Source organism: Bos mutus, chromosome 20 (assembly GCF_027580195.1).
Source record: "Bos mutus isolate GX-2022 chromosome 20, NWIPB_WYAK_1.1, whole genome shotgun sequence".
NCBI classification, from domain to species: Eukaryota; Metazoa; Chordata; class Mammalia; order Artiodactyla; family Bovidae; genus Bos; species Bos mutus.
The window spans coordinates 303,905-323,889 of NC_091636.1; the positions used below are offsets into that span (position 1 = coordinate 303,905).

General features: G+C 48.2%; 1 protein-coding gene across 1 annotated transcript in view; it reads right to left on the reverse strand.

Annotated features, from left to right (window-relative positions):
• SLIT3 (slit guidance ligand 3) overlaps nucleotides 1–19,985 on the reverse strand; it is a 717,795-nt gene that overhangs the window by 121,620 nt on the left and 576,190 nt on the right. Inside the window, exons 11-12 of the mRNA XM_070357383.1 lie at nucleotides 15,563–15,634; nucleotides 11,871–11,942 (exon numbers count right to left, since the gene is read on the reverse strand). Of these exons, the coding sequence (XP_070213484.1) occupies nucleotides 11,871–11,942; nucleotides 15,563–15,634 (144 nt within the window). The remainder of the gene's footprint in view (nucleotides 1–11,870; nucleotides 11,943–15,562; nucleotides 15,635–19,985) is intronic.

A 19,985-nucleotide genomic window follows, 5' to 3' on the forward strand; every position in this document is an offset into this window, starting at 1 on the left:
TCTGAGTGCTGCTGCTGCTAAGTCACTTCAGTCGTGTCCAACTCTGTGTGACCCCATAGACGGCAGCCCACCAGGCTCCCCCGTCCCTGGGATTCTCCAGGCAAGAACACTGGAGTGGGTTGCCATTTCCTTCTCCAATGCATGAAAGTGAAGAGTGAAAGTGAAGTCGCTCAGTCGTGTCCGACCCTCAGTGACCCCATGGATTGCAGCCTACCAGGCTCCTCCATCCACGGGATTTTCCAGGCAAGAGTACTGGAGTGGGGTGCCATTGCCTTCTCTGACCTTGTCTGAGTAGGAACTGAAATTTGAGACCTGAGGGCACATTCACAAAGACAAACTGCAGAACTGGGTTCTGGGGAATGCTAGACACCAGATAGGGAGGGTGGCCACGGGGAGAGTGGAGTGGCGTTCCGATCCGCCTTGAAAGGGCATCCAGATCGCAGGCCACTCTGGCAACGCTCCTCACCCATCAGGACTATCGAGGCTTCTTGTTTTGATCCAGATGCTTTCTTGTTCCCCTTTGCTCCTAGACCTCTCAGCATGGGATGCTATCGCAAAGATGGAAGGCATCAAAACAACCCAGGCTGGCACGATTATGAGGCAAAGATAGCGCGAGCAGCAGGAGCAGAAAGAAACACAAAAGGGCAGCGCCTCGGGGTCACTTATTCTCCCCAGGAATGCTTGGCTCCCTAAGGCAAGACACATAGGTGCAGGGAGAGATAAAGCTAAGCTGCTTATCCAGATTTAGATGCCCAGGACCGCCTCACTGATTCCCAGCACCGGCAGCATCCAACAGCCTGTCCTTCTGTCCTGTCTCCTCTGGGAGGAAGGTTGGCAGCTACTCAGCTCAGTCTGGCTTCCATAAAAGGATCTCTCAGCTATCTGGTACAAGAGGACAAGAGCTGCAGGGGAATTAAAAAAAAAAAACAACAAACACCCTAAAAACACTAAATAAAAAAACCCCACTCTATGATGGAGCAAAGAGACAGTAACTAACTATTTGAAATAGGGTTCAGCAATTCTGTAAGAAGTTCGGAACACAAGCCTTCTTCCTCTTTCAATGGAGGGATTGATTCTGTCCCCATTCATCCCCCTTTGAGGAGCAGTGGTATAACGGCTGTGCGAATTAATAATAATGTAGCATTGTCTCGAGAGACTGCAGCTTTGTGAGCAGCCCTGTGTGAAAGGTTTTCCAAAGCGCTTTTCATGTAGTGTCTCCTTTCACCCTCACAGTAGCACTGCGATTGTCCTCATTTGGGGGATGAAGAAATTGAGGGTCAGAACGGTGGTGGATTTAACCAAGGTGATAGTGCAGCTCCAGTCTACCTGAGTGCAAAGTTCATCTCTCACCCACCACATGGAGAGAAAAATCCGTATTCTGCCCCTGTCCTTGGTGGAAGGTATTCCCTGTCCCTGGGGAGCTATTTTTGCCAGCTTGGGAACCGACCTGGGCACGCTTCAGGTTGATGGAGGTCTGGCTGGGTCTGGAAGACTGCTTGCCTCTTGGCTGTGAAGAGGCATCAGGAGTCCCGCTGGCTCTTAGGGAGTGCCCAGCACCAGGTGGGTGGGATGGGATGCCCTCTGAAATGCTCACTAAACCTCCATGGGCACGATGGCAGGCTCTTCCTTGAGTGGCCTGCACCTGTGCAAAGCAGGGTCTCAACCTTCAGAGCCCACTGACTAAATGCTGACTGGGGAGCTGGTATGCTTGGCCCTGTACTCCCCTCAGCCTGGGTTCTCACATGAGGCAGACCAGGGGAGAGCGAGGAAGCAGAGACAACAGCTTCCCTTACGCAAGATGGGACGCTCTGGTCCACCTCGCACAAGAGACAGCCTGGTACTCAGGGTCCAAACTTTGATCCCCAACTAGGTCTCAGCTTGACGGCCTGGTGGATCCAGTGAAGGGGAAGGGAGGTATATTCTGTTCATAAATATTTCCCCGGAAGCAGATCCAACCATCTATCGGGGCCATCTGCTCCCAGACCCACCTCCCAAAGGAAACTCAGAGGCCATATAAACAGAAAAGATATGGAGGTTGGTGGGGAGGAGGGTTTGAGAGGATCCTGTCAGGTGAACCTGGGGCCACATGACCTAACAGGTAATAAACACTGTGTGTGGCCGGCGCTCTCCCAGCCCTTTACAAATAATAACTTGCTGAATCTCCCGACAGCCTCAAGAGGTAAGTGCCCCTCCGTCCGACAGATGATACCTCTGGCACACGCAAAGTGTAAGTATCTTTGACTAAACTGGCACAACTAGTAAGTGGTAGGTCGAGATCTGGATCCATGCTACTTTAGTTCAAAGACTTTGCTGCTATTCCGACTGTGGGAAGTGCCTGCAGCTTCTGGGAGGAGGTGGAAGTTGGTTTTTTGTAGCTACTCCCATTGGCTTAGAGATGATTCTACAATGAAATGAAAGCACAGAGCCATGCTCCCCTCAGAGGAGATCAAGGAGAGTGGAGCACGCACACATCCCCTTCTAAATTTATGTCTAACCGTTAGCTCTGTGAGGCACTCTGCTACCCCGCTCTTCACCGAGCATTTTCAGCTTCCACATATGTTCCATGTCAAGAGGTATTAGCACTCAGCCCATTGACTAACCAACCTAACAATGCTGCTGAGAGATTATCCTTTCCAGAAGTTGTTGCCTTCAGAAAAAGCAAAGTGGGCAACAGAATCCATGGAGAGTGTCAGAGCTGGAGCCTGGGGTGGAGAAAGGTGGAATAAAATATCCAGACTCCTGGGTCTGGGCTGAGGAAGGGCCCCTGCCTCCAGGCCTGCTGCAGGATCAGGCCTTGCTCGACCGGAAGAATCCCAGGGGCTTCCATCACTCACAGCAGCTTGTAGCCTCCTCCACTCAGGGTCCAGGTAACAGGAGGAGATGGGCCACAGAAGGGAAGAGAGGTTCACCCTGACCCCCACCCCCAGTCTCCCAAAAGAGGCCACAAGTTCGGGGTTCACTTGGCAGCAGCTGTTCTTTCTCATGACTGGCTCTGCTCCCGTCTCTGGCTACAGGGGCAGTAATGGGACAGAGGGCCACTAAGGCCCCCTTTCTAGCTACTGCCCTTGCCCACATCCCCCACTCCATTAAGATTCCCCCGAGCTTACAGCCTTAGCCACGAGGTTGGGAAAACACCAACATCTGGAGTCAGGTTTAATGATAAATTGCATCAAAATCACCTTGGCAACGCCAGTGGTTCACACATTGATTCAGTGGCCTGAGCTCTCATTTGAATGATATTTATATTCTCCACATCTGCCCACAGGTCTGCGGAAGACAGCAGTTTAAGGCTCTTCCTCCTACTTACACTGTGTTTGTCTGCACATGCCAAAAGCATAATGCAAACCCCGATGCACAAGGTGTTCTTAGGAAACTGATGTCAAGAAAGAGGGTAGCGGCCACGTTCTGGAGAGTAAGTGAAGCCCTCCCGGGAAAGACCACGGGACAGGAGGATGAGCCCAGCTTCCTGCCAGGAACTTGGGTGCTTCATGGAACCTCCTTTTCTTAAGTGAGGCTGAGGGGGGCGCGTGGTCAGCTTCTGTTTCATAAACACTCAGATGTTTATCATGCTATGGAGGGGAAAGATGGTACCGACAACCTCAGGGCATAACCGTTTCTCTGCCTCCTCCAGTAGGGGAATCATTGTTCAAGAATAGGTTACGGGGTACATGCCCAGTGGTGGGATTGCTGGGTCATCTCTGTATGTGGCTGGACCTAGAGCCTGTCATACAGAATGAAGTAAGTCAGAAAGAAAAAAACAAATACTGCGTCTTAATGCATATAAATGGAATCTAGAAAAAATAGTACAGATGAACCTATTTCCAGGGCAGGAAAAGAGATGCAGACATAGAGAATGGAGATGTGGACACAGTGGGGGCAAGAGAGGGTGGGGAGAATTGGGAGATTAGAACTGACACGTCTACGTGTACGCATGCTAAGTCACTGTAGTCACGTCCGAGCTTTAGTCCTGTCCAACTCTGCGACCTTATGAACTGCAGCCCTCCAGGCTTCTCTGTCCAAGGGATTCTCCAGGTGGGAATCCTTGAGTGGGTTGTCATACCCTCCTCCAGGGGATCTTTGCAACTCAGGGATCAAATCCGCGTCTCCTGCATTGGCAGGTGGGTTCTTTACCGCTGAGCCACCTGGGAAGCCCCGGACATGTATACACTGCACGACCACAATAGACAGCTAGTGCGACGCTGCTAAAAGGCACAGAGAGCTCAGCCCCTGTGGGATGCGATAACCTGGAGGGGTGTGACGGCGTGGGTGGGAGTGAGGTTCAAAAGGGAGGGGACATATGTACACCTACAGCTGATTCACTTCACTGCACAGCAGAAACTAACACAACATTGTAAAGCAATTTTATTCCAATAAAAAAAGGAATGGGTTGCAAAGGCTCTGTTATGAAAGCACACTCACTGTGTGTCCCTGTGAGTATTTCCCACTATTAAGCACTGGCATAAACTATTAGTGAGGATGCCAATTAGGGGAGCCATTCTGGACCCCTGATTAAGCTGCAGTATTTAGAGTTGACCCCTTTGTATCTTCTCTTTTAAATTTTTTCCTTTAGAATTAACCCTCTGCCATCCTGAAACTCTTTATTTACTAAGTGCAATAAGGGCCACTCTTGTCTTAGAATAAACATGCTCTCATCCCTCCCATATGAAATATGAGGGATTTATTTTGACCTTTGGTAACCTCCTGAGGCTTCCCAGGTGGCTCAGTGGGTAAAGAACCTGCCTGCAATGCAAGAGACACTGGAGATGCGGGTTCAATCCCTAGATTGGGAAGATCCTCTGGAGGAGGAAATGGCAACCCACTCTAGGATTCTTTCCTGGGAAATCCCATGGACAAAGAAGCCTGGCGGATTACAGTCCATGGGGTCCCAAAGAGTCACAAGACTGAGCATGCATGCAAGGCAACCAGAGGGAAGCTGAGATACTGACAAATCAGACAAGGGAGCCAGCACCTGCTCTCAGGAGATGGAGGGCTTGTGTGAGCTGGCTTGCTCCTTTCTTCCCCAACAGCTACTAGGGTCACATTTGCCTATCTGATTGCTACCTGGTTCTGAATCAGTCCTTTAAGAGGGATAAGCCCTTTAACAAGGATAAACCATCCACTCAATGACCAAAGCATGGAATGATTCCAGAATTTAAGTCTCCCTAAGAGACTCAGCTTCCCTTAGGAAGCTCCAGATACACAAGAGAGGGAAGAATTCCTCCCTCAAGAATGCATGACAAGGCTTCCCTGATGACTCAGTGGTAAAGAATCCGCCTGCCAATGCAGAAGTCACGGGTTCAATCCCTGATCCAAGAAGATTCCACATGCTTCGCAGCAACCAAGCAACCGTGGGACACAACTACTAAACCCATGTGCCGCAGCTACTGAAGCCATGTGCCCTAGAGCCTGTGCTCTGCAACGAGAGAAGCCTGTGCACCACACCTAGAGAAAGCCTGTGTGCAGCAAGGAAGACCCAGAGCAGCCAAAACCAATGCATGACACGGGCTTTCCTGGCTAAGACTCCACACTCCCAATGAAGGAGGCCTGGGTTTGATCTCTGGTCATGCTGGAGAAGACTCCTGAGAGTCCCTTGGACAGCAAGGAGATCAAACGAGTCATTCCTAAAGGAAATCAGTCTTGAATATTCACTGGAAGGACTGATGCTGAAGCTCCAATACTTTGGCCACCTGATGTGAAGAGTTAACTCATTGGAAAAGACCCTGATGCTGGCAGATTGAAGGCAGGAGGAGAAGGGGGCACCAGAGGACAAGATGGTTGATGGCATCACTGACTCAATGGACATGAGTTTGAGCAAACTCTGGGAGATAGTGAAGGACAGGAAAGCCTGGCGTGCTGCAGCCCATGGGGTCACAAAGAGTGGGACACAGCTTAGCAGCTGATCAACAATAACAGGGAACTAGGCTACTAGGAGTTCGTATGCCACAACTAAAGATCCCACGTGCCTCAGTGAGGTTCTGCACTTGGCAACAAAGATCTCGCTGCAACGAAGACCTGGTGCAGACAAGTAAATTTTAAAAAATAGTAATAATAAAAGGAATGCATTACAAAGTAAGTCTGCTTCTACTTCTGGAGAGAATTCTCATCATCTCACCTCAGCCCAGTCTTTAAAAACAAGCAGCTTCTTGATTGTCCTCTCACTGAGTTCAGGGCAAACTCTAGTGGGGATGAGGACAGTGAGCTCGAGGAAGTGCCACAGGAGATAGTGGGCCCCTGATTTAGACTGAGGCTAACAAGAGGAGCTGAGTAACTATCAGTTCCATGGTACTTCCTCCTTGGCTTGAGCCAGTGAGGAATTCTTGTTTCGTGTATCACCAAACTAGCTCTGCAGATTGACCCATGACTGGGTCAGACGCAGATGTCTGGCAGGGACTCCACGTTCAGAGTGCTTGGGTTCCAATGCTCCATCATTTACACACTGAGAGACAATGGCCAAGCTACCTACATCATCAGTTGCTGAGTTTCTACATCTGTAAAATGAGCCTCTCAACAATACCTTCCTCTTGGCATGGTTGTAAAGGTTAGATGAGGTGATGTACATGAAATTGCTTAGCACAGGTTCTGGAGCATATTAAGTCTTCAATAAATGTTATTAGCAGCAGTAGCTATACTAGTGAAATAGCTGGTGAGGGAAAGTGAGCTATAGGGAGTTAAGTTTTGCTCACTGCCCTGTAATTGGCAGGTTGCTTGGAAAACTCCAAGACCCTTCAATGGCCTTGTCTGCCTTCCAAGGAAATCAAACAACAGGCGCCTGGGTTGCCTTAACTCCTCCCAGCCCCAAGACGGTCTGGCTTGGGTTAAGACCTCCTGGAGCAGGTTTAACATCGACTGGAGCCAGGATTTATGTGAAAGCTTCCACCTCAAATGACTGCCCACCCCACCTGAGTGTCTCTCCCATGTGTGCCATGCAATCAGTGAGCACTAACTGAATGCACTGACCCCCGGAGAGCTGTAACACTGCAGCCTGATACCGCCCATGCAAGGAAGAAGTGATGGCTCTGGAGACATGCTCGCTGCTTGCTTCCCTGCGTTAGACAGGGCCAACTGCTGAGCTGCAAAGTCACAAATCTGGGGGCATTTTGGCTGGACACACACTCAGGCTCACAATCTCCAGGAGCCCAGGAACCAGGGTGGGCAGGGGAATGGTGAAGATCTAAGCCTTCACACTAAAGTTTCCAGTGATAAAGAGGGTGGATGGAGCCTTGGAGAAGAGGACAGGTCACTTCTCAGGTGATCAGAGTTGGGAGTGCACATCCAGCGGCATGTCCTGTCCTAACCGTGATTCTGAGATGTCTCCATGTGGGAAGTTTCAGTTTCCTGCAGCTTACAATGGAATCTCTCAACACGCTTCTTGCCCAACTGGGCCCCTGACTTGCATCCTAGCAGCCTGTCTCAAGGAAGAAAGCTGGCAGATTCGTTCATACCCTCAAAGATCATAAGGGTTGTTCGAACTAAACAACAAATGTGTGTTTAGACTTACAGATGTAAGTCTGTACTTCTAAGTCTGTAGTCAGTATTTATGCAGATGGAAGTCTGCAGGAACTGAACCTTTTAGGATTAATTACGGGGAGACATACTATTTTCAAACACGTGAAGAATATGAGAATAGCCTTTTCTGAGTTTTGCAGAAGCCATGACTGAAGTTTAGTACAAGAAATAGCTGGAGCCCCTTTGCCGTCCACCTGAAACTATCACAACATTGTTAATCAATTATACTCCAATATAAAACGCAAAGTTAAAAAAAGAGAAAGCACTTCCTGACCTTTTCAGTAAGCCGAATTCACCACAGAAACCATCAGCACAAGAGCAGCAGGGTTTGTGCCAGTGTGTGTGGGACAGGATTCTACACCAGCTGGGACAGAAGCTGTCCGGGAAGCGCTAAAAATTTTGGAACTCCAGCTAAAGGAGGTGACTCTTTCGAGGCTGACACCCAGAAGACAGGGTACTGGACTTGTGGTCCCTTCCCAGGACTGCTGAAGCTTGTTCATGGAGACCTGTTGGCTGCAGCCTCTGAGAAGCCCTGACGACTGAGTTTCCCGTTAGTGTTGGCCATCTGCCCGAAGCAACAGGGCATGAAGATGACCCGGGAGGGATGGGTACCTAACAGGCTGGCCTAGTGTAGTAGGGTGGCTGAAAAGTTTGGGGACACGGGGAAAGAGGGGATGGGCAGGCAGGACAACCAGCTACAACACACCTGCTTTATTATGGGCTGAGTACAAACTCTGCTTATTGTAATACAGTGGGCTGGTCATGGAACTAGAGCGGCTGTCTCTTGTTTGCTGCTGCTAAGTCGCTTTAGTCATGTCTGACTCTGTGTGACCCCATAGACGGCAGCCCACCAGGCTCCCCCATCCCTGGGATTCTCCAGGCAAGAACACTGGAGTGGGCTGCCATTTCCTTCTCCAATGCAGGAAAGTGAAAAGTGAAAGTGAAGTCGCTCAGTCGTGTCCGACTCAGCGACCCCACGGACTGCAGCCTACCAGGCTCCTCCATCCATGGGATTTTCCAGGCAAGAGTACTGGAGTGGGGTGCCATTGCCTTCTCTGATCTCTTGTTTACAGCCATCTTTTTACCCTAATTTGATGTGTACAACATGAAAAGTACAGGCACATGGGAATTTATAAAGAAGTGCCAGCTATATTTAAAATGGTTAACCAATAAGGTCGTGCTATATAGCACAGAGAACTCTGCTCATTGTTATGTGGCAGCCTGCTTTGAAAGGGAGTTTGGGGGAGAACGGATACATCTGTTTGTAAGGCTGAGTTCCTTTGTTGTCCACCTGAAGCTATCACAACATTGTTAATCAGCTAGACCCCAATATAAAACAAAAAGGTTTTTGTTTGCTTTTTTTAAGTGCCAGAAAGGAAACATCCAAGATCATTTTGGGCGACAGAGACAGCTTGGCTTTTTGCTGTTGTTTTTCAGTCACTAAGCTGTGTTTGACTCTTCGTGATCCCTGTGATCTCTGGACTGGTACTGCCAGGCTTCCCTGTCTTTCATTATCTCCTGGAGTTTGCTCAAACTCATGTCCGTTGAGTCAGTGATGCCATCCAACCATCTCATCCTCTGTCGCCCCTTTCTCCTCCTGCTCTCAACCTTTCCCAGCATCAGGGTCTTTTCCAATGAGCTGGCTCTTCACATCAGATGGCCAAAGTAATGGAGCTTCAGCTTCAGCATCAGTTCTTCCAACGAATATAGTTGCTTTGTGATGCGACCATAGTTTGAGAGATGGAGAGAGAAGAAAAAACAAAACCCTTGCAGAAAGCTTTCAAGTCAAAGGAAAGGAAATTTCTCAGACTAGCAGGGTGTTCTAATCAGAGCCTTATCGGAATGTCTCCAGTCTAACAAGGAGAAAGCCAATCTACCGAGGGCGGAATGCTACATTAGATCCAATCAGAATCTGCTTTCTAATTGTTCAACACCAGGTCAGAGCCCAGTGACAGCTACAGTTGCTGGTTCTTTCTGGAAAGTGAGGAACTTGAGTTGTGTCAACTCTTGGTCTCAAGGGAAGGGAAAAGCTTTGTCTTCACTCCCAGATATTCAGCTCCATCAGCTCAAAATAATGAGACACAACCAGAGTTTTTTCCTGGCCCATGCAAAGCTCTAGTCATCTTACGACTGCTGTCAGCTGGGAGCTGGAATCTATTTCCTTTTTTAAAAAACATGCATTCAGGACTTCCTTGATGGTCCAGTGGTTAAGAATCTGCTTTCCAATGCAGGGGACGGGGGTTTGATCCATGATCAGGGAACTAAGACCCCACATGCTGTGGGGCAACCAAGCTCAGGCGCCACGACCAGAGAGAAGCCTACACACTGCAACGAAACTCCTTAGTGCTGCACCCGAGAGCTGACACAGCCGGATAAAACAGCAGATACATAAACAGAGCGAACGGCAAGAAACACGGCCCCCGAGCGTGCATTTATGATACTGTTGCTGTATGCCCTGCACCGTGCTAGGCACTTTGATGCGTGCTATGCTTCTCCCTAATGCCTACAAGGGCATATAGCATTCAACAATCAAAACATGACTGTTACAGGATATCTACCCCAGCCCAGTGAAACACGACACCTCCGAATCTCCCTCTAGGCCATCCTATTGTTGTCTTCTGGCAGGGGATTAATAGGTACAGTCAACTGGCCTTCTGGTGGCAGTTATACCTTACATTTTCTTTGCTCCAAGCAAAGAATACCATCTGTGAAACCCCCCAGCTCACTGCAGAGCCCTGACATGTCCTTCTAACAAATAGCCACAAAGGCCCACCGAGGGCTGCGACCCTTGAACACTGATAGGTACACAGAGCCACACAGAGAGAGACAGACACAGAGACAGAGGTGTGCAGGGCTGGACAAAGAGGAAGCAGAGAAAAAGACACTGAATTTTCTTTCTCTGGCTTTCCTCTTCACTGAAACAAGCCTTCCCGGTGCTGTGATGGATGTCCTGTCTGAAAACTAGCTGGCCACCTCATCTAGGCGTGATTCATGTGCTGCTACTGTGTGAGGAGACTCTGTCCAGGGCTGAGTCTTACAGGGCACAGAAAGGGTAGAGAGCAGAGATGTGGGAAGAAAAGGCTAAAGGAAAAGCCTCACTTCCTTTTTCTTGAAGAGTCCTGGGCGTCCCCGTGTGAGACGCACTGTGGACCTTCTTCCGTCCACCCTTGTTCCTGACTGCCCACCCATCCGGAGATAAAACTTGACTACGTTGTCAGCAAGCTCGTGACGGAGCTTCACTTAACAGCACACAGGAGGCAGGAAGGGCCCAGGCTGCTTCTGTAAGGGGCCTGCGACTCGGAGGTGATTGTACAAGGGAGCATGTATGAGTGCGTGTGCGCACGCGCACACACACACACACACTCACACACACACTCATCTGTACTCAGATGCATGCCTCTGGTAACATACATCTTGTGGTATTCAGAGGTGTGGGGGCCTTCTGAGCCACAGGACCATGTAAGCTCTTCTCCAGCTTCCACACCCATTTTCTGTATGATTGAGGGCAAGTCATTTACCTCTCTGAAACTTGGTACTGTCCATTGCTAACAGGATACTCAAGATCATTTCCTAATACCAATAGGAATTATGATGTGCAGACATGGATGTGTACACACACACTTCCCACACCCACAGTACATGCGTGTAGATGCTACGGCTACCTGATCACAAACCAGGGATAATTCTAGCCTGATCATAAAATCTTAAAATACAAGATGAGCTAAATTCCTTTCCTTGTCTCTCCACATCAGAGTTCACTTACTTTCTTCAAACATTTAAGCTCAAATGACCAGAATGAAATAAAAGCAAATAAATAATCCCAGAGCTTAAAATTTGAGGCAAGAAATCCTCCTTTAAATTAAATAAACACTTCCCCCCTCAGCCATATCTTTCCCAGATAGAGTCACAACAGTGACTGATTATGCTCCTAATTATTTCACAGACCCACCCCTACCTCCTTCAAGGTCACATGTCTACCGTCAGCTCTGTTTCAGCTTTAGTATTGGAATACAGTGTATGAACATTTTAGTTCCCTAAATTCTGAGCATTATCGCGGATTTGACTCTGGCTTAATTTCTAGCCCCCCAAGCCTGAGGGTGGTGATTCTTGCTCGGGTCAGGCTCCCAAGCTGCCTCACCTAGCTTGTTCACACTGACTTTAGCCTTCCTCTGCCAACTCCCCAGCTCTATTTCCACCAACATGAGGCGGTGGAGGTGAGGGCTGGACAGCTCAAAACAATTTCTTTTTTCTATTTAATGAGCACAAAGTCAAAAGACGAACTCTACAGAGCATGGCTCAAAGTTTGCAAAAAAGAGCCTGTTAACAGTTCTAGAGACAATATTAGTGACAAAGTTCCTACTCACAGCAGCTGCAGGGACACCAGCCCATCAAATAGTCCCTTGGGAATCTCCGTGATCTTGTTCCCATAGAGCACCCTGGAAAAGAGCAGAGGGGACAGTGGTCACTGCGGATGAGAGGTCACTGTCACCCCTTCACGCAGGAGGTCACCACCTCGGCCCACTCCGGTGGGATCTCAGCATCGCCTTCCCCAGCCTGCCTCTTCCCTCCTCCTCACCAGTGAGACAGGGGGCTCGCGCCTCTGAGGCTGGAGGGGCAGGCCGCCTGAGAGGTGAGGAGGAAAGGACTCCATCCTCATCTCCTCCTGGGCAGCCCCACTCAATAAGTAATCCACAATAGCAAGACACGATCCCTTTGTGGTGTCTCCCGGAGCTGCTAATATGACTCACACCCTGGCAATAAATAAGACATGTGGGAAGCCAGCCAGCCCTGTGTTTTCTTGTCTTCAATGGGTATTGATCAGGCTGAGCCCAGCCTACAGAATGTTTCCTTTTAATATCCTGTTCCATCCTAAGGAATTCCTGAACTGAGTCCTTTAATCATCCATCTAGACAGGGCTTTGGATATCTGGGGTCCTACCCAGATGGCTCAAGGACTGCTGAGTCAAGGACCGGCTCTTTGGAAAAACTAGGGAGCAAGGAACTGTTATTGCAGTAATAGCAGCTTCTATATTCCAGCCTCTTTTTCCCATTCTCTGAGCTCCAGGAACCAAGGAATTCTTTTTACCCTTCTGTCTTCCAGCCTCGGAGTCCCTCACACTGGGTCTCCTATTTAAGGGCTGGTCTCTGGTGACTTCTGACGCACCAGAAGTGTGGGGAAGAAGTCTCCTGAGTCTGGCTCTTCCGTAGACACTGCTGGCTTCTCTTCTCTCATCCGTGGCACAGACTTTGATGATCTCTTGAGTCCAGCCTCCTCTGAGATGGAGGGAACTTAGCTAAGAAAGATCTTTTAAAAAAATGTTTCCCTCTTGAGGCCTGGAGCACACTGAATTAAGTCAAGATTTGATTCCCACTCAGATTGCAAATCCAGGCTGTGACGTGTCTTTGAGGAGGCAAAATATTAGGATGAGGAAATGGTAAATGGAAGTGATAAACCCACCCCCATTTTCCAGACACCACCAGGAGAGAGTAAGTGTCCCGCTCAGCCTGCGGGTGTGTTTCATTAATGTTTCAACAAATTAATGACTAAATAAAAGTCAGCATGATGGCTCAGGCTCCCATTTGTAATTCATATGACTGTCTCACTGCTCACTGTGGCAAATGCAGTGCCATCACCGTCTGCTCGGCTTGGCAGATGGCAGAACCTCCAGTGCAGCAGGGGCTGGTGGGATGACGGGCAGGGTGGGGAAAGGGGGTCCTTGAATCACAGGTCCACGTGGGGTGTGCCTAAGCCTCAGTGGGTCGAAGCCACTCTGGTGGCTGAGGGGGGCTTCTGGGCATAGACGTGTCTGCCTGTATCCTCAGCTCTTTCCTGGACTTCCCTTCCCACCTTTCGGATCTGGCCTTAAACAACTCATCCTTGGAAGGTTCTCTTGAATATCTCAGTCAACATTTTCTGTCTTTCTGCATTTGATTTTTTTAAAATTAAGTAACAATTTACATACAGTAAATTTACATACATACAGATAGATTTTCTATCACCTATTTTTTTATTACCTCACCCCTTTTCATTATGTCACGTTACATTATTACATATTTATTCATTTTAAACATTTTCTGTGTCTCCTCTACAGCCCCCTTTAATAGATGAATAGATCCCATGTGTGTGATGACATCATGTGGACTGTTCACGGCTGGCTCCCTAGAGCTGAAAACTGAACAGGATCTAACACGGTGAACGCCTGTTTGAGAGAACAGTGCACAGGTATGGGGTAAGGCCTTCTTGCCCTTTGCTTTGGCCGCTCCTCACTCTGGGCAGGGGGTGTTGTTCTTCGAAGCCCCTTGAGGCCAAGACTTGCCTGTCCAGTCACGGCCACTTTCTCAGAGCCTGTGAGGCTGTTCAGCATGTGGTAAGCGTCTGTTGAATGGATGATGCGTGTGCTGGGGATGAGAGCACTTCATTTAAACAATGCCCTGATGGAGTTCAGAATTGGCTAGTGGCATGCCAGTTTCCCATTGGGCAACCAGATTGTGAATTTCTTTTCCTGTAAGACAGGAAGCGTCTCACGGTCCTCAGCGGGCTCCCAGACCCCGGCAAAGGGAAAGCAGCCGGGGACAGGAGGGTGGGGGCAGGGAGAGGATCCTGGTGGCAGACGGCCACTCTCCCTCCTCCTCTGTGATCTTCAGCACAATAAGCAGACACTAATCTTACGCACAATCCTGTCTTTGATATCCCAACCAGATGTTCTACCTGATAAATGAAACTAATTTACTTCGCCAGCAGCAGGCAACAGCTGAATCAAGAGACCTCCCTGTCTCCAGCCCCTTCCCAGCGGGATAGGGCCAGGTGGGGGAAAATGTGTATCTTGTTACCTGCCCACTCATCAATTAAACAAATAGGTTGCACAGAGAGACAAAGCACGGACAGCTTGCCTCTGAGCATCCTTTCCCCTGCCAAGTAGGGCAGGTCACCAAATAATACAAATATCAACTGATGACACCTTAGCTGTATCTTGTACTTTTCACGTTATCTCAGGATGCAGTATAGATGGGGATCAAGAGCATGGTTCTGGAGTCAGACTGCTTGTGTCTAAATCCTGCCTTTCTCACTTGTTACTGTGGACTCTGGATATCCAAAGTTACATTGGTTTATTCAACATGTCTTTTTTTTTTTTTTTGCACAATCACTACATGCCAGGTACTGTTTGAGGTACCAGAGATTCAGCCAGGATCAAAAGAGACAAAAGCCTCTGTTTGTGTGGAGTTTAGATGACCCAGTTTTTAGATGAACTATCAAAGACAGATGAGGACAGGTTTCCTATTTTAGGTCCTTGTGAGGATGAAGTTTGCAAGCCTCCTAGAAGAGTACCAGGTACACAGTAAGTGCTCACTAAGTACTGCCAGGGATTGTCGGGACTGCAGTCATGAACGCATTTCAGGCAGGAGAGGTGCCACTGTGCCATTTTGCCTGTGAGGGAACATGCACACCAGAGGCAAGTGATGGTCCTTGTGCCACAGGGCAAGTCTCCGGCAGGGTCAGAACAAAGCTCTATGCCTTCCTGCCCCAGAGGGTCTCTGAGCCCCTGGTAGGCACAGCTTTGGTTCCATCCAAGAGCCTGCTTTCAGGTTTCAAAATCAAAGAAAGGCTTATAGGATGGGGTTGATGCATTCTCAGAACAATAGCCATGAGATTGGTTTGGAGAAAAAGCCTTAAAATCAGAGGAAGAAAATGAGATACTCCCTAGACAAGGCCACATGCATGGAAAACATGGCACATGGTACTAATCATACATTACAATCCTCTCTCTTCATCTCCCCGGACAGTGCTGCCGAGGTGGGGGAATGCAGTTGGAGGAGAAGATGCATTCGAATTAGAAGCCAATAACTGGGAAGGCTGCTGGGCACTTAATCAATAAAAATAATGCATTTGGGTTGTAGAAATATTCCCCAAGATCAATTTCCCCTGAAGAAATATTTGTTTCTTTTACCAGGTTGCCACAAGTGCGTAAGGGAACATAAAACCTTGATAAACACCGCCTGGAAAATATGAATGCATCCCTCTCCCACTCCCACCCCACATGCCTCTGCTCCCCACTTACAGTGACGTGAGCGACTTCAGACCCTGGAAGGCATCTGGAGCAATGTCTGAGATCTGATTCTTGCTGATGTCTCTGAAAAATTAACAGGGAAGTCTGAGAACACAGCTCAAAGGTATAATATGGCCATATCTGAGGGGTGGACCAAGCATTGCAGGTATGCAAAATGGTGAGGATGAATTCATCAATTTATTTATTTATAGTGCGAGAGCAGGTCTTAAAGATCATTCAATTCAAATGCCTCATGATACAATGCGCTATATATGTGTATCCCTCTTCTTGGCTTTCAAAGCACGCTTACTCGTGGCATCTTGACTTTGACATACGGCCATGCACATGGCAGCCTTCGCTCTGCAGGTGGGAAATGGCACCCAGTTCGATGAGGGCCTTATTGTAGGTTGCAGAACCAGGCAATTATAGCATAAAGGAAGCAAAAGCCAGCTTCGCCCAAACATAGCCCAGGGTTCCTGTGAGCCTCACCTTCTTGTGTAATGTCTTGGCAAATGCTTATTTTTCTCCCCCAAAGTCCTGAGTCATTTTGCCTCCCCAGCGACTTCTCCCTGACCTGAATGGAGGTTTTGAGCAGTGACTGCAGTCTCTGTCTGGTTCAGTGCATCTTCAGCCGTGTGGTATAAAGACATCATGAGAGCCTCACGGTGACTTTCAGACATGTGATTGACACTGGCAATACTCCTTGGACGGAAGCAAGCCCAGGGTGGTGAAGACCAGAAACAATGTGAGTGAGAAGGATGCTGTGTGTTAGAAGCAGCTAACCCAGCCTTGGGGCATTGGGATCTCCCCGATCGGGAGGTTGCTCACTCCGCAGTACCCCAGTGACTTCCGAACACCCACATCTAGTTCTCACTAACGACATTTCCCTGAGTGCAGAGATGTCTCTTAGGAGTCATTAGCTCAGAGACAGCCTCTGGGCTCCTGTCCCTGGATGTGGAGATGCTCCAATTTCCAGCTACAATGAACTCTGGTGCCTCTTCTTTAACAAAATAAATCAATGGGTCTTTGCTTTTGTGAAAAAGAGGGGAAGTTGGGGGCCTTGGAGGGTCAACAAGGAGGAGATGGGAATATTGAGAAGAAAGCATGTCTAAGCAACTGCTTCCAGCGAGGTCAGACGCCCGGCTCTCCTAGCCTCTTAAGTGCATTCCTTGAGCCTGTTTCTCTACTCCTTCTGCATGTGTGTGCTAAGACACTTCGGTTGTGTCCGACTCTTTGCAACGCTATGGACTGTAGCCTGCTAGGCTCCTCTGTCCATGGGATTCTCCAGGCAAAGAACACTGGAGCTGTTTGCCTATTATCTCCTCCAGGGGATCTTCCTGACCCAGGGATTGAACCCCTGTCTCTTATGTCTCCTGCATTGGCAGGCGGGTTCTTTACCACTAGCACCACTTGGGAAACTAGCCTTCAGAAGGGCTGCCCGACAACTTGCGCTTAGGTCTCTGCTCCCTTCGCTCCCTGTTTCCATGGCTTGTGAGTTGAAAGCTACTTCTCAGGTTAACGTTTCTTAGCACAGCTGGTGGGCTTATCCCTTGAGCAGGAGAGAGCGCCTCTAACAAATCCACAGATTGTGCTCGCAAACTCATCAGCTTATACCAGGCTTTTCTTCAGAGCTCTTTTTTTGTATAAGGGTCTTAACAAGCAAATGCCCCAGATTACCCTAATCTTGCTGGGCCTCAGTATGGCTGCCTAGTAAGGCACTTCAGGCAAGTGCACAGTCTGTACTTAGATCATTCCAGTGAGAAAGCCTGTTTTGTTTGGTGATTTTTTTTTTTTTTGGTGACATTCCTAGTGGGATGTCCCTTCAAGGTCCTGAGCCCTTTACCATGTGAGAGAAAATTCTGTGACCAGTGGGGAAGCCCTCTTTAGCCTTGTCAGTGCAAATTAGTTTTAAGTTCACAACTAAACTTCTGGAAGCATTTTTCTCTAAGGACAAGGTGAGATGTCTCATGATTTGAAGATGCTGGGGAGTAGACCTGGGATTGCTCCCCCCGCCCCCACAGTGGCTCAGCTGGTAAAGAACTTGCTGGCTAATGCAGGAGACGCAAGAAATTTTGGTTCGATCCCTGGGTCAGAAGATTCCCTGGAGGAGGGCATGGCAACCCATTCCAGTGTTCTTGCCTGGAAAATTCCATGGACAGAGGAGCCTGGTGGGCTACAGTCTGTAGGGTCGCAAAGAGTCGGACATGACTGAGTGCTCAGGCATGCATGCACGCAGACACTGGAGAAGTGATAGTTTAGCTGGGAACTGACTGTGGTGGTTCTTAATTCTGTAGGAAGGAAATAAGCAGCCATGGGGGGTAAAGGACCAGGAGTGATAAGTGATCAGACACAGCGATTTGGGCACAGAACTGGCATCTCCAGTCTCCTTTCTATTTCATCGAGTTGGGTGCAGAGGGTGGTGGCCCTGGACAGGAAGGCAGCCTAGGAAGGTTGAGTGCCCACCCATCTCCACGCCTGACCCCCCCCCTCCCCCAGTCCACATCAGGTGGTCCCAGAGCTGATTCCTGGTGTCTGGGTCACCCTTGACTAGTGGTTCTCAAACCCCATTAGAAGTTTATTAAAATGCACCCACAAGGGCTCCCCTGATGGTTCAGTGGTTAAGACTCCATGCTTCCAATGCAGGGAGCCCAGGTTTGATCCCTGGTTGGGGCACTAAGATCCCACATGCCACGAAGTGAAGCTAAAAGATTAAAAAAAAAAAATTAAACACACCCATAGAAAGTCTGATTTGGCCAGCTGGGGAACTGGGGTTAGAAACCTGCATACATAACAAATCTCCAGGTGATTCCAAGGCAGGTGGTCCCTGAGTTGTACTTGAGATCAGTATTTCAGAATATGGTTAGTCTCAAACCTACCCCAGTCCCCTGGATGATGGAGAAGAAGTGGCCTTTGCAAGCTGTTCAGAACAGAGGTGGTAATTTCCAATGCTGATGAGGGTCAAGTGGGGAATATGAGCTTAAAACACTAGAAGTTGGTGGAACTTGTGGAATATTGCTCTGCCTAAGAGCATGGGAGGGAAAGAACTCAACATCTTGAAGGTGTGGCCTTTAAGTGTCAGTGCTCCCGCTTAACCAGCCCTGTAAGACTGGCATCCTCCCTAATCCCTCCTACTCTTTATTTTCTTGGGCTCCAAAATTACTGTGGATGGTGAGCACAGCCATGAAATTAAAAGATGCTTGCTCCTTGGAAGAAATGCTATGACAAACCCAGACAGCATATTAAAAGACAGAGACATCATTTTGCCAACAAAGGTCTGTATAGTCAAAACTATGGTTTTTCCCAGTAGTCATGTATGAATTGAGGGTTGGACCATAAAAAAGGCAGAGCACTAGAGAACTGATGCTTTCAAACTGTGGTGCTGGAGTAGACTCTTGAGAGTCCCATGGACAGCAAGGAGATTCAACCAGTCAATCCTAAAGGAAATCAAAAAAAAAAAAAAAAAATCCTAAAGGAAATCAACCCTGAATATTCATTGGAGGGACTGATGCTGAAGTTGAACTTCCAATACTGTGGCCACCTGATGCGAGAGCCAACTCATTGGGAAAAAACCCTGATGCTGGAGTCTTTTCCTCTCCTGACGAGGGTAGGAGGAGAAGGGGGCAACAGAGGATGAGATGGTTGATGGCATCACTGACTCAACAGATGTGAGTTTGAGCAAAGTCTGGGAGATAGTGAAGGATAGGGAAGCCTGGCATGCTGTAGCCCGTGGGGTCGCAAAGAGTCAGACATGACTGAGTGAGTGAACCACAGAACAACCTTTATACTAGATTTTACCTGGAAATACTTTTTTTACACTAAGCTGACCACTTGAAATTCATTCTATTCAGGGACAAAGCCATTCTATCAGGAAAACTTTTATTTTGTCATTGGAATGGAGATAAGAAGAGGATGTGGTTCATTCATTGTTGGAGGAAAACATCCTGTGAGATAGTAGAGATAAACTGGTCACATATTCCTGGGAGGAATTCACCCTCTGTGTTTTAAAATCTGTTTTCTCCAGGGACCCTACATCTCCCAAGCCCTTGCACTTCAGTCTAGATTTCTGACGTTAGTCAGAAAAAATTTTAAGTGCTCTCTCTTTCCTACCACCATCCTCTTGGGAAGGAAAAAAAGAGCATCATAGTAAATATCAATAGCATCAAAATGATCAAAAATGAAATTCACTCCCCAGGTCATAACTGAGAAGGTCTTATGAATTTTGAATGCACAGATCGTGGCAGTTCTAAGCGGATGGAGAAAGGGCAGTAAAACATAGCCATGTTCTAAATTACCTGGACTTCACAAAAAATTAGAGTAGTCACTTAAATCATGCAAGAGATAGAGGTTGGGGCAGTGAATGAATTTGTCATTTTTCACTGAAATTACTATCTGGCTGCATAATCAAGCTGGGCTTTAAAAATGAATTGGGAGGGTG